The sequence below is a fragment of the Papilio xuthus genome, unplaced genomic scaffold (assembly GCF_000836235.2).
Source record: "Papilio xuthus unplaced genomic scaffold, Pxut_1.1 DF824655.1, whole genome shotgun sequence".
Lineage (NCBI taxonomy): Eukaryota > Metazoa > Arthropoda > Insecta > Lepidoptera > Papilionidae > Papilio > Papilio xuthus.
Window position 1 is genome coordinate 559619 of NW_013533994.1, and position 15094 is coordinate 574712.

The 15094-nt window shown below is 40.1% G+C and overlaps 1 protein-coding gene across 6 annotated transcripts in view; it reads right to left on the reverse strand.

Moving 5' to 3' along the window:
• Nucleotides 1-1569: 1569 nt before the first annotated feature.
• tai (basic helix-loop-helix family member taiman) overlaps nt 1570-15094 on the reverse strand; it is a 32939-nt gene continuing 19414 nt past the window's right edge. For 3 of the 6 annotated variants that reach the window (XM_013325769.1, XM_013325767.1, XM_013325763.1), the window contains 16 exons: nt 13577-13892; nt 13203-13489; nt 12428-12627; nt 11301-12334; nt 10840-11085; nt 10500-10750; nt 9961-10218; nt 8859-9078; nt 8601-8726; nt 8253-8390; nt 7649-7763; nt 6997-7073; nt 6648-6786; nt 5673-5852; nt 4302-4517; nt 1587-3263 (listed from right to left, as the gene is read on the reverse strand). In XM_013325769.1, the coding sequence (XP_013181223.1) occupies nt 3106-3263; nt 4302-4517; nt 5673-5852; nt 6648-6786; nt 6997-7073; nt 7649-7763; nt 8253-8390; nt 8601-8726; nt 8859-9078; nt 9961-10218; nt 10500-10750; nt 10840-11085; nt 11301-12334; nt 12428-12627; nt 13203-13489; nt 13577-13892 (3961 nt within the window). In that variant the 3' untranslated portion in view covers nt 1587-3105. Of the gene's footprint in view, nt 3264-4301; nt 4518-5672; nt 5853-6647; nt 6787-6996; nt 7074-7648; nt 7764-8252; nt 8391-8600; nt 8727-8858; nt 9079-9960; nt 10219-10499; nt 10751-10839; nt 11086-11300; nt 12335-12427; nt 12628-13202; nt 13490-13576; nt 13893-15094 lie in introns of all 6 variants that reach the window. The other 3 variants (XM_013325766.1, XM_013325765.1, XM_013325764.1) reach the window with 3 other exon arrangements.

Consider the following 15094-nt stretch of genomic DNA (forward strand, 5'->3'; position numbering starts at 1 on the left):
AAAACATATATAAATAGACTTTCCAGTATCGAAAACAACTGTACTAAAACTTATTACATCTTTGATTTTTTTAAAGAGAAAAAAAGAAAAGATGATATTTTGTAGATTTGTTTTTGCATTGGAAGTCACAGTAAAATGATATCAAAATATAAAATAGTTAAAAGTTTTACGAACTTTTTTTATTCTTATACTTTTTTAAATATATACTCTAAACAAAAAATGTAATGCAATATAAAATACTATAAACAAAATATTCGTTGCTGCGGTATATAAAATATATAAAAATTTGTACTGTGTAAAAAAAATAGATTTTTTTAAAAGTTTGTAAAACATTCGTTGTTGGAAATTGGATGCTATTATATATGCATTAGTTATATAATTGACGGCTTTTAAATAGAAAATTGACCAATGATACATAAATTAACAAAACAGTACAGAAAAATAAATGAAAAAATATAATTTATGTCATTGTAAATAGCATCAGGTGAGACGTCTTTGCTGTGTCCAGTATTCACGTATAGAAAGTGTTGGAATTTGGTGCGAATTAATTTTATCCAGGCTTAACCTGCTACTTTGAAGCGACATTAGAACATTTTATGTTCCTTTGTAGCTTCACGATTTTTTACCGGACTACCAACCAATATCTTAAAAAAAACAACAAAGGGATGAAAAAAATATCATAGAAATTATGAAAGAATATTTGTAAAGTTTTAATTAATAAATCATAACTTTAAAATTACAAGAAATGTAAACGTAAAAGAAACACAATGACGATGATGTAACAAAATATGTACACTAAAGCAACAGCTATAATTTAACAACACGTTATTTACATACAACATTATTGTTCTCCGAGCACACAGAGGAGAGCCAGGCGACACCTAGGGCGCGCCGCGCATAGCCCGCGCCACCACCGCGGTACCACCGCGGCGCGCCGGGGAAGCGACCGTGCACGCGCCCCGCACTACAGATACAGCTTACTTTGTCATAACAGGTAACATCTGACTTTCATACTATAATACATAACGTTCACAACGCCAAAAAATATGTCATTTATTTCTATACAGTATTGCACGCGGTATGTTTCTATTGTACATCATGTAGGTATACTAGGCGCACGAGTCGATCGAATAGCGGATTATGAATATTTTACTCCCTCACAGGAAGCTACCGTCGTATCTTAGTCGAATCTAAATTAAAAACTATACACGAAGACCGAGAGACCGACGAGCGCAGTTCTCAGAGAACTCGCGGTCGTGCGGCGGTCGAAGATAACTTTACAAATCGAAGTGATCACTAGCTCTAGACTATAATAATAACATCCCAGCGATGGGACGTTCTATAAATACGTGTACTATATTATGCCTCACGGTCGTGAGGCTTACAGCCGTCGAGGTACCACGTAGAGCGTAACTGGGAACGCGCAGGTTCGTTACGTTGGAATCCTAGGGCGCGGAATGACGGGGCGGGGGCGGGGGCGAAAGCATAGGCGCGCGTCACTGCGACAGCAGCTTCTGCAGCAGCGAGGCCCGCGCCGCCGCGCCCTGCCCCGCGCTCGGCCCCGGCCCCGCCCCCTGCCCGGAGCACGCCGCCTCATCACCGCCCGCCGCCGAGCCCGCCTCCGTAGTACTCTGGACATCAAATAATCACATTCAATAAAATCTCTTAGTAAGCGCTATGTCATTTCATTACAGATGTATAAATAACGCTTGTGACGCATCCACTTTTTTTGATAACATTGCTTATGACAAAGATCCTAATTAGAAATTCATTACATGACTATGTTGACATTGAATTGCATTTAACATTATATCACAATGACAAATAGCCACATTTTACAAATACAAAATCGTATCGATGCCTCACTGGCTCATTAAATTATTGTTTATTAACTTTTATTGTTTTAGTGCAGTTATGTTTTAAATGAGTTTGGTTTCCTATTCCAACCACAAAATCAATTGCGCGGCTTTTACTTTTCAAAAGTACATCTAAACCTGCAAGGTAAAATTTTTAGTTGTAGTATTATTGTCATATCGGCTGTAGACATTAAATAATTTTTATGTCGTTTAAAACGACAAGTATTGGAAGCGGATTAAAAAAGACACACAACCGCAACCTTACAAGTTGAGACAGACCTTTTTTCGTCTAAGTATTGAAACTCTAATACAAATGAAGTCTATGGGCGAAAGTGATTAAAACTAGGGCATTATAATAAATTTACGAGAATCGATCAAATTACATAGAAAACAAAAGACAAATATTATCAAAAATCTTTGCATCCTTGTAGGATCTGTAGGTTTTTGTGGACCTGATGTATTCGACATTGTTTTGGTATTTTAAAAACGTGTGGACTCTATTGTAACGGTTTACATTGTTCATATCTGTCAGAGTCAAGATTTATTTTGTTACAACTATTGAATTAGTAAGCAGTGTTCTTGTTACTTGATTGAACCTCGTATTATCTAATTGTAAAAGCCCTTCAAGAATCATTAATGTAGTCATGCATCGTCTTATATAATAATACTGCACTCAATGAAATAATTCGTATGCTATAACATTATAAAAGCAAATAATAAGCAAGTTTTGCAAAATCAAACGATTTTTCACTTTATTAGTTACAATACTATGTTAAAACCTTCACCACACTCCACTACGCATGCGAATTACCCCTTCACTTAAAAAAAAGCTTAGATTTCAACTGGTACAAAACCCTAAAAGCGAATGTTTTGACGACATTTTCAACAACTTCTTTATCGAAAGAAATATCTGAAAATGCGCAGTACGCATATATTTGATAGTCACTATTGTAAGAAGTAGTATTAGACATCACATCACAAAAGCTTCGGTAAAAAGATTGGAAATGTACCAATAAAAACCGCGTACTAATAATACAAATAAGAAAACTGTATTCTTACATTGCTTTAAAAGATCTCATTTTGCAGTAAAATACAACAAATACAAGGATTAGATTTAATTTTAAAAAGAAATAGAGTTCGGTAGATTTTGGCACATTTCCGTGAAAACAGCTTCTAATTAACAATATGGTCGATTTGACAACACACGCAGCAGAGCAGACTCAATACGCAATATCATAGGTATGTAGATCTACAAAACAATAAAAACCGATAGAGAAAGGTGTGGTAGGTATGTGATATGGTCCCGCTGGCCGCGCCCGCGTCCCAAGCTTACCGGTGTGCTCTGTGGCGAGTCCCACGAGCCGGCGGACGCCGAGGGCGCCGCGCCCCCCACCACACCGCCGCCACCTACGTACGTACACACGATACATTGTCCGCACCACACTCCGCCACACGCCGCAACACTTTGCCACACTTCTCCACACTTCGCCACACTTCGCCCTATTCCGCCACACTCCGCCACTCGCCTACATGCCATTGCCATCCTACACCTCCCCTCTCCACTCCTCCGTCATCTTACTTCTCTTCTGTTCTCACATATACACGACTATTTACAAATATTTCACATCCTTCCAATAGCCATTGAAATAAAAATTTCTTATAGTAAAAGTTGTTGATATCCACACTTGTTGATTATTGATAACCTTATATAAACATGAGAAAACTTTAACATATAGCTTGAAATAGTATAACTATTTAGTCCATAAGAAACTGACGATCACCTTATATAAATGTTAATTCAAAATCATCAATATTTATAAAAATACACAAAGTTTCAATATACGCTAGGTTTCCAAAATTAACTTAACAAAGATTGTAAGAAACTTAATAGTCAAGAAAGAAAAAAAAAATAAGTACAGAAAAGTCCACAGCGTGAAGAAAGAATTGATAAAGCCTTTTATATCCAATTTATTGACGAAGAAACTCGGTTGATGTTTTGCGAGAACCGAAATTATATATATATATATATATTCTTATTCTTTATATTACATATTCTTTAAAATAAACACCCATCAAGTTACTGTGAAATTAAAAAGAACAATTGTTACCCCAGTGTGTTAATATAATATGATATCATTAGTAATATGTTAGTAACGGCATTGATTCCACAACGCTCTACAGTTCAATCGTGTATTCCAGCCATTATTACAGGGAAAAGTCTACCACATTGACTCTTTTTTATACAAAATAATATCATTAAAAACTAAAGATTTCATGTTAGAAAGTGGTTTTAAATATCAATTTTTAGCAGATCATATTTTAATCCTACTACGAAACACAACTTGAAATTCATATTAGTCAAGGTAGTAGAAAATATTACAAGGAATAAATAGTCGTGAAGAGATTAGAATTAGTTAAAAATAGTAAGTACAAGGGCTTACTAACCGGAGGCGGCCATGTCGAAGGTGAGCAGCTGATCGATCTCGGGCGCATGCATGGGCGCGTGCATGTCGGGGCGCGCAGAGCGGGCGCCCACCACCGCGCGCAGCTCGTTGCGCACGTACTCAGATGTGCCGCCCGCCGCGCCGCCCGCCACGCCCCCGGACACGCCACCCGACACGCCGCCCGACACACCGCCCGACACGCAGCCAGTGCCTGAACCTGCACATCGCCAAATCACCACTTACTAAAAACGATACTCGATTAATATTACACTATACACAAAGTTCATAACGATATAATTTTATAACAGGATTAAATAACTAACGTTTGTAGATTGTGAACATTGCGCAGGGCGTCCATTTTGTGAACGAGTTACAGTTCTGATTCTGTCATAGAGTAGACAACATTTTATGGCTAATTTAAAGGTTTTTTTTCTATTTAAAAATTAACGAAAGCTTATATTTTCTCTTTCTTATAGGTACACAAAAGTAACGTTCAAACAGTAATAATCATACTACACTTTACTTGTAGTAACTTTTTAAAGTTGTAAGGACGAAATAAAAATAACTCATCGTATTTATCATACCTTAAAGCTTTTGAATACTGGTTGATCAAAATTTTCTTTTTTACATGTTTTTTGCATGTACCAAAAACGTTAATTTGCAAATTTTTCGTAAATTACAATTCTAAGCCTAGCCCGCGTAAATACTTGAGTAAATACCGCGCCAACAACTAAATCCAAAATATAAAGCAGAAATAGATTTACAAAAGCATTGTTAATCGATGTTTGAACTCACGTCCGTAAGCTTTAATACTGTAAATACTAAAATATTTTATATTGTTCAAGTCAGCTGAAGCATTAATATTATCATGCACAAAACTAATCATAGATTAATAAGGAGAAGAAATGTTAATATTTTTCTTACATTTTACACATACAGTTCTTACCTCTGAGAGGCTATACTCTGATATTTAAATTTCATAAACTTATCTTGTTATTCACAATGTTACATACGATATCTAAAGTTATCTGATACACGATTAAGTACAACATAGACCAAATATTTCTGAGTCCGCATCGCACATGCGCCCGTAAAACATTTGCTAGCAGTAGTCTCTACTATATCAAACAATTATTGTTTCCAATTTTCTCTCTTATACGGCAACTATCAAATTTAAAACTATTAAATGTGAAAACTCAGTATTTTTTTTTCTGAAATAAAAATTTATATTTTTTGATAGGGATACATTAAAAATAACTTGACCTTCAATTAATATTTTTTCTCTATAGTCCTATAGGCTTGGTTCCAGGATGATAAATACTACTGCTAGCGTGATGGTGGTGGTGATGGAGGTCCCTCAGTGCGTACTTACAGGACATGTGTTGTTCGTGCGGCGCGTGCGGCGGATGCGGCGGGTGCGGGGGGTGTGGCGGGTGCGGCGGGTGCGGGGGGTGCGGCGCGTGCGCGGCGTGCGGTCCGTGCGCGCCGCGCCGCCCGTACTCAGCGCAGTACCCGCTGCCGCTCGCCTCGCTCTCCTCATAGTAGCCACCCACTGCCACACACGCCGCGTTATCAGACGCGACAGAACGCGAACAAGTGCCGACTGCCGAACCTACGACCCTCGACCTTCGACTTGCGACCTACCTAATCACTCGCGCCTTCCCCTTCCCCAATCCGCGGCGCCGTGATGCGCGCCTGCTCAACGCGACCTCATCGATTCACAGCTAAACCGACTTACAAACTCACACTCGGGGCGAAAAAATGACGCAAATCGAATATATTATGCATGCGTCTAACTTTTTCAAATACTATTTATTCAAACTTCTAGATTCTTTCGAATACTATAGATTCTTTAGAATACTAAATATAAAGCTATGTATAGACATGCAATTAGTAATTATATTAAATAAGATTCGGCAACGTTTGTAAGGTATAAAAGAAGGCCGAAAAATTTCTAATACACTACGGGCATGCTGAAGAATCGTAACCCTCTCTAGCAGATCATGCTTCGAATTCAGATAAATCTAAATAGGGAAAATTCACATCTACCTTCAAAATTAGTATTCCTAATGCGGAAGCGGATCAATTATTAATTCCATACTTATAAATATTAAAATCACCGTTTATTTAAAAAATAACTGTTACAAAAATGTTTCAAGAAATCTAAAATCTACAAAGACCTAATGAAGACGCGGGGTAACAAAATCGCCTTCAATGGATCATTAGAATTGAAAATGTCTACAATTAATATAAAACTAGACTGAATGAATAATTGATAAGATAGTAAATAGAAGTAAATGTATTGAAGGCGGTAGTGTGTAGTGTTGTGTGAGGTGAGGCAACTGACCGAGGTGTGGGGGGTGCGGTGGGTGCGGCGCGTGCGGGGGGCGCGGCGCACGGTGGTAGGGCTGGTGCGCGAGCGGCGTGTGCAGCGCCGCCGCAGAGTGCGCGTACCCAGACCCAGACCCCGACCCCGGACCGGAGCTCTGCAACGCACACACGACAATCTCATTATTTATATTTTAGTAACATTATAAATATCGATAAAGTCTTATTCGTTAGTTGAAAATAAAAAAAAAATGAAATTGAGACATATTCTTAAGGTGTTGGTCATGATGAACAAGGTGATATTCAGGTTTATGCACGATAGATTGATTCTTACTATTCATGATTAAATAAACATTGTCAAAACTTACACCAAGCTGTCGGCTAAGCATTGGATTTTGTTGAGACGTAGGGATTTTATTTGTACCGTAATTTGAACCCATTTGATCTGAAAAGAGAAAGTTCTTCAATAATAATATTTAAAATACAACACTGCATTCCTTTTTAATAGTAATTGAGTGAAAACAATATTCGTCATTACCTTCAGGTCTGCGACATTCCAAAGGAAATATGAATCGAATGTTAATATTTCAAAATTCGCGAAGACATTAATGAGACAATGAAAAAACATCCACCGATAGACAAAGAGCTAGTTATGGATCAGAATCATCATCATCAGCTCACTATACGTCCCCACCGAGGGGCTCGGAGCCTACCCTAAGTTAGGGGTGATTAGGCCATAGTCAACCACGCTGGCCAAGTTGCGGGTTGGTTGACTTCACACATATCTTTGAATTTCTTTAAGATATGTGCAGGTTGCATCACGATGTTTTCCTTCACCGTAGGAAAGTAAATTTCATACATCTTCCGCACGTAATGTTCTATGGGTCTTGGTTGCAGTGATATATAATGCCAACCTTAACGTATTTTTTAATAGAAAAAAAAACAGAGACAATCATAAATATGTAACAACTGCAATCGAAATTTACAGTAAGGAGTCTAAGTTTAATCTGAGATCCATACTTTGATGATATACATGATGGTAGTCGGTGCGCGTGAGTGCGACGTTGGGGGGCGTGGCGTTGGAGACGAGCGCGTTGATCGTGGAGCCCAGGTCCGCCTGCGACTGCTCCGTCGCCTGACACAAACATGATACAATCAAAACCACAAAAAAAAACACCTTACATTCATCATTGTACATTGAAATTTGAATACAATACGTATTCTTTGTCATTTTTAAGAAATTTGTATAATAATTCTTTAATGAATCATTACCTTCGCTTTTGTTATGGTACCACCTAAATACCGAGTAATATTAATATTCAAAATATTCATATGAGATACTGTTGCCTAAATTAAATCTAATATGGCACTATCTCACCTTTGATATCAATATTGGATCCGTGAGATTGATCCGAAAATTATTGCAATTACTTTGTATGACATGGAGTATAAAAAAATTCTATTGCGATCTTTGGGTCGGTTTTTGGATAAGCTCTCATTGTTCGAGAGTGGAATAATGATTTTGACAATTTCGAGTATAGTGTAGTACAAAGGATACGGAGTAAGATCACTGCGCAACGCACAGATGACCTTGAGCTGGCAATATTTTTGAAAAGAGTTTTACCTCGGGCGAGACGAGCATCTGCTGCGAGCGCTGCTGGTGCAGCAGACGCACGCGGTGCTGCTCCACCAGGGAGCGCGAGTCCTCGCCCCGCCCCATGCCGTACATCCCGCTGTTGCCGCTGCCCATGTTGCACGATATCTGAATCAAAACAAATTATAATTAGAAAACAATAAATTTTACTTTATCCCCATGATATTCCAGGGACCGTGAATCGAATAACACGTCAAAATCTGTCAGTCTGTTCAGACTACATGAGATCACAGTTTAGTTAAATGTGAAATAAAAAAACTAAATATGAAAGTTTACTTATGATTTTTTTTATTAAAAACCAATGATAATGAAACATACCGGACTCTGCACAGAGTACACTGGGGGTGCTCCTGGGCTGGAAGACACGGGGATTTTGGAAACCGCTTCGTACTGCATCAGACTTTGGGTTATTGCGTTGATCACCGCATTCTTTTCTTTCACACCCTAAAACAAATTACACTTTACATATTTGAACGTGGCATATGTCTTATTTTTAAACTTACTGTATTGTTTTTAGAAGAACACTGGCTAATTTTTAAATTTGAACACTTTTTTGCTAGGACAAGAATGACTTACAGTGAATTCGGATCTGAGTTGTCGATTCTCCATGTTCATGAGAACGTTAACGTCGGGCGCGGGCCGGTCAGCGTACGGCATGTTCTCTATCACCTCGTCCAAAATGTAGGACAGCATCAGGTCACTGGGCGCGTCGGTGTCGCCCCCGCCGCCGCCGCCGCCGCCGCCGCCGCCACCGCTACCGCCGCCAGAGCTCGCTTGACTTCGCGAGTTGTCGTTCCTGAAAATTGTTTTACTTATTAACTTTACAATTACTGTATGCACTCCAAATGACTGTATCCATATAATCTTACTAATTTTATAAATGCGAATGTTTAGATGGATGGATGTTTGTTTGAAGGTATCTCCAAAACGGATCTCTCTGAAATTTAGCATAGTTGTAAAGAATAGTCTGGAAGAACACATAGGCTAGTTATTAAGTTTGTTTTTAATTTTGCGCGGACGGAGTCGCGGGCGACAGTTAGCGCAAGATAAAAATTCAATAATATTTGTCTTTGAAACTGCGATTTAATCGATCAATTTAAAAATAAAAAAGCACCAAATAGTTTTTATATTCGACCACCTTTATACAATACACTTGTAATGCTAAGGCTGCTTGGTGTTACGAGGTCATATCCAATGAGGTCTGACCGTAAAAAATGTAAAGACAAATCATACTAATACTATTTTTTGAAAATGAATATACTAATTAACAATTATGAGCGCTTATTTCTTACAATTTAATAAATGATATACGTGTTCGTCGACAGAAAAGTTAATAACTCTAGTAATATTTTTTTTATTATAGCATAAATTGTAAACAGATAAATAATGGACAGTAAAGGAATCGACGCAACCGTCTTGTGTTGAAAATCTTTTAATGTGCAATAATTGCTTTATCAGTAGTTATCAGGCAACCTACATTTTGTTGCATATGAATTTAAACATTCTTCATTTCTTTTACATTTTCTCTCTCATATCGTCTTTATTTACTTATAAAATAATGCTTTTAGTTTGTAATTTTCATCTAAATAAATGATTCTGTTACTGGACATCTGAAGTAATAAGTTTGATCCCGAAGCAAAGCAATACTTTAGTAATTAAGCATATATTTGTGACTCACGAAGGCTGACTATTGTAGGCGTGGTGCGGCGCGGTGTTGGCGTAGTGCGCGGCGGTGGGCGAGTGCGGGTAGCCGGCGCGCGAGCTCTGCAGCACCATCTGCAGGTGGCTGGGCACGCTCATGCTGGCCGTGGTGCAAGTCGCACTGCCCGCGTTGCCCGACACCCCCACGTTGCCCACATTTCCCACGTTGGCGACGTTGCCCACACTCGTCGTCACCGGGCCCACGTTGCCGCCGTTCACGTTACTAGCTCGACTACTGTACACACAAATGTAATAGTTGTAATATTAGAGCTGTACCAGGACGTTAAAACGTTTATTTAATTAATAATAAAATTGAATAGAATAAAACGTAATTGTTTGATTTTTCTTTCAATAAAGTGTTATAATAGACAATACCCTATATGCCGACAATAGAATTCAAATATTCTATAGATTTGAATTGTAGATATTCATCTAATATTACAGAAAAAATATAGTATAACATTAAACTATAAAAAGTTCAATAGAAACATGTTAGATTTGTAAAGAGATACTTACTGCGGAGGGATCATATTAGTTAATGTGGAATGATGGTGTTGGTGCTGCGGTATGTGGGGAAGACGCGGGCGCGGCACCGGGTCGTAGCCACGCAGGTTGGGGGTGGGGAAGGGCGTTGCCTGCTCCAGCAGCGCCACAAGAATCTGGTTCTTCTGGCGGAGTGGCCGCTGCGAGTTGCTGCTGCTGGTGGCAGGGCTCGCCGCCGTCGAGGAGGCGGCTGATGAGGCGACAGGGGCCGCGCTCGAAGTCACCTAAATCACAAGAAATAATTAATGTCAAAGGCCTTTTTATTTTTGATTTATTCACTTTTCGATACATGAAATAATAAGACGAGTATTACCTGTTGGTTGTCAGGCGTAGCTCTCTTAACGTTTGTGGGCGTCTTATTCTCCTCATACTTTCGCTTCATTCCGATTCTTTCGAGGTAGTTATCACTGGTGTCCTGGGAGCGGCCGTTGCCGGAGGGCCCGTTGCTGGGCGAAAGTAACTGAGAGAGCAAGGCGCACGGTTGTGAAGTTCCACGAGTGCTATCCGAAGCGTTTCTTCGATTTTCCTCATTATCTTCATCGGATTTTTCTTTTAATATCTGAAATATATTTAGGGAGTAAATAAATTTTTTAATACACCGTGTCCGCCAAAAAAGTATTTAATAAAGAGAAAACAATTAACACTAAAGAAAAATTATAAGATACTTAAGAATTTTAGTCATAAAGCACCGAGTGATGTATTTACAAAAGAAATGTATAAAACGGTTGTTGTTTCTGATATTATTGACGTGTACAAATATATATATATACCTACCCTGAGTAAAACTTCCGAGTTGTTATGATGAGGTTGCTGCATGTTGTGTGGCGAGGGCTGATGCGGCATCGCGTGCGGCGCGTGCTGTGCGTGCGGCGCGTGTGCGGCGTGCGTGGTGTGGGAGGTGTGGGCCGCGTGCGGCGTCTGCGGCGTGTGTGGCGTGTGCGGCGTGAGCGGCCCGTGGGGCGCCAGCGGCCGCGCATGCGCCTGCGCGGTGTGCAGCGGGGACAGCGCCGTGCCCGACGCGTGCGGCGTGTGGGGCGTGTGCGGCGTGTGAGGGGTATGAGGCGTGTGCGGCGTGTGCGGCGCCGACGTCTCACTGCTGGTCGCCTCCTCGTCCTCTTGGTTGAGCAGATCTTTTAGAATACGATTGTTCGAGTTTACAGAATCGGAGATGCCAGTTTTTTTACTGAGCAAGCTGCGAAGACGATTGTGCTCCTCGCCCGGAGCGGAGGACTGCGATCCCTCGTTGGAGGGCGGAGGCGCCCGTAGCGCTGGCGGGGTGCTCGATTCTTCACCGGCCACCTCTTTTCTGTCCTTTGTATCTTCGCAGGACATTTCTCCGATTTGAAAGCCCGGGGTCCAAGATTCGAGATCGAAATCGTTGATAGAAAATTGGCCATCCGGGGGACTCATAGAGGAGCGATATCGCGTCTCGCAGCCGGAGGATTCCCCGTTCGCGACGGAAGTCATCAGCGGACCGCCAACGGGCGGTCTGGAACCGGCGACATCCAAGAGGTCGACTTCTTCGTCTCCGAGTACGGTGTGCGTCGACATTATAAAGTCGGTTTCGACCGAGGTCGATTGCGCCTTAAAGAGGCGCGATAGAGCACTGACTCTGAAGGGAGGTTTATCGGCGGCAACGCGTAACCGAAAGGGCGCACTCACTACCGGCGGCCCGGATCCGCACAGGGCCTCTTGTAAATGCGCGGCTACGCGAATACGATCACTGCTATCGACTAGTTCCAAATAACAAGCACCCACAAGTGACAGGGGAGAGTTTATACAATTTTCCACTCCACTTAAATCGCAAGCTGAAATTAAAGAATAAAATGTCAAAGTATTAAACAGTGTTCAGTTCACTTAGCTTAAATCAAAATACGATACGGAGGGTATAGGAGTCTTACATAAAATAGTATATTTGCAGTCTAGTCTGAAGATGATGTTCTCCGGGAGTTTGTTAGTGATGGCGGGCGGGCCGCCGTCGACTGGGAGAAGTGCGGCCGACGCGTCCTCGCAGCGCCGGATGACGCACATGACGGAGCCGGCCTCCTCCGGGCACGAGCCGCGTACCGGCGCAGCGTGGATCACGGCGTCCACCAGCCTGCTGCAAACCTTACTAATATACTTCCTATTTCACACATTTCATTACACTTGTTAGCTTTATTGAAATTTTAAAACAAGGGATTCCAAACAGGCTTTCACTGGATTTCATCTGTGCCTTACACTTAGCATAAATGAAACTCAAAGTTTCAAACCTCCATATTCATGAGTATTCTTGGTGATTCAACCGTTTGGATTCGCGCTACTTATGCAAGTCATTATAATACGTACCAACATTTTTTACTAATAGTTAAAGCAATGATCAAATAGTTATAAGATTATCATTCTGTTATGTTGTTCTACATTTTAAAGTCTCACGGTAAAAACCTTCTTTTCATTCTATATATTGCATTAATTAAAGAAATTTACTATTGTTTTTGGATTCAAAGGAATCCGCTGAAAGCTAAAATATTTTTTTTACGGCAATTAAAAAAATAATAATTAAGTTTAACATTTGATTATGTAAATTTTACATTAAAGGTATTAGGTTATTTTGATATAAATTTTAGGTGTACGTATAAGTAAGGTAAATTCACAACACAGTATGTTCATTTACCTCACTTAGCATACGATACGTACCCAGTAACGTCACTAGCATTTGGACTTTTGATAAGAAGATGAACTTGTGTGGCTTGTAATTTGTCGATATTCCCCGTATCCCAAACCAACGACTGCGAATTTCTTAGTAAAGGTTTCAATTTCGCATGATCGCTTTCGTGTAGAAGTGAAAAGATCGATTTCTTGTACAATTCAGTTCTGTCGACATTAATGAGATCTTTTATATTTTCTGACACGCATTTGATTTCCCCATTAGTATTTATTTCTAATAGGACCCAGCCCAGACTGCTAGTGTAATGTTTCAGAGCCTGTAAACAATGATAATACAATATTAAAGATCTTACAACTAGCATTTATGTTGTGAGATTGTGACACTAGTAGATAAACATGTATACTTCGATGAGAGTGTTGAAGCCGTTGTAATAGAAGCCGGCGGAGGCGCCGTGGGGGCCGGCGGCAGGCTGCGGCTGTGTGGAGCTGACTTCGCCGGCCTGCACGGGAGAGCGGCGCGCGGCGCGGCGCAGCGGGCACTCGCCAGGGCAGTCGCGCCTGCGCCTCAAGATCGCCTGGATCTCGCGCGTCGCCTCGCGTACGATGCCGTTCTTATCCGGCTGCTTTAATTCCGCCAAGCAGGTGCCTAGAAGCTCCTCGAGCTGATTTATGGTCTCGTTCTCCAGCTCCCGCCGCCTTTTTTCGTTGTGACACTTATTTCTGAAATAAATATTGACGCTCAATTTTTGTATAAGCAAAATATTCTATTATACTTATATTATCGATCTTATTTCTAACCCGGATCGAGATAAACTCAAGTCTAATGGCGAGGACTAAATTATCGGTAGATTACGATAACGCTTACTTTGAAGATGAACATAACTCGTAATATTCATGATAATTAGTTTTTCATATATTGACAAGTAGTAAACAAAGTTTGAATTATAATTCTCAATTTAAATTGATTTATGTACAAACCAATGTGAATACATACTCGCAGAGGACTCAAGAAGTTGTAAAAGAGTATGAACTAATGGATGAAAAAAAAAGAAAATAGGTACCTACTTTGATATCGTCTTTGCAATATCAAGGCGATATGAAAAGAGTTGGTGAACAACAACAGTAGCACAGATTGTAAATTGGATTGGAGCGATGTAGCAACCGTCGTGGGGTTACAAAACGTTAAGCAACATCGCCGTAGATTAGATAAGGAAAATGGAGAGGATGATTTTTTTTATATTGTCACAAACTTGCTCAAGCACATCACAATGACTAATCACTCACCGACTCAGAAATCTACACATAAATTTTATCGCTGATAATTTCTGAAGTAAAATGATAATATCCAAAATATATCCACTTAAGTTCAAGTCCAATGCAGACACAGAAGATAGGTGTAAAAATGAAAAGATTGAATTCCTATTCCTTGTTTTTAACTACATGGAGTCAAAGATAACGTTGAAAATCATCCTTGATTTCTCTCCGAAATAGTAACGTTCCTACATGACGTCTTAAAGTCTTTTAACAATATAATATCTGCATATTTTTCGCTTAGAATCTGGTTAACGTGTAAAGCTCTGCGCTCAATGTGAATATACGTAGGCGGCGATGATCAACAACAATCACTGAATCGCTTCCTTGTCTTAAGATTTCATAGAAATGAGGATTTATTCCTTAATAAATTAATAAACCTTAAACGTGCTGAAGGCCCAATTTTAACCCACGTTCCCTTTCTACCCTTTTCTTATAAGAAAATGATAACAAGGGGAAGTGGATTTGACGGAACTAGCTATGCATAAGAAGCAAATTAAAGGTGGGCAACGTAATTGTCTTCAATTTCACATGTCCATGGGCTGCCTTCGCTTCGCTATTTCGGCGAATTCAGGTGGCCGCTTCCTCGTTTGTCACTCCGTGAAATGAAA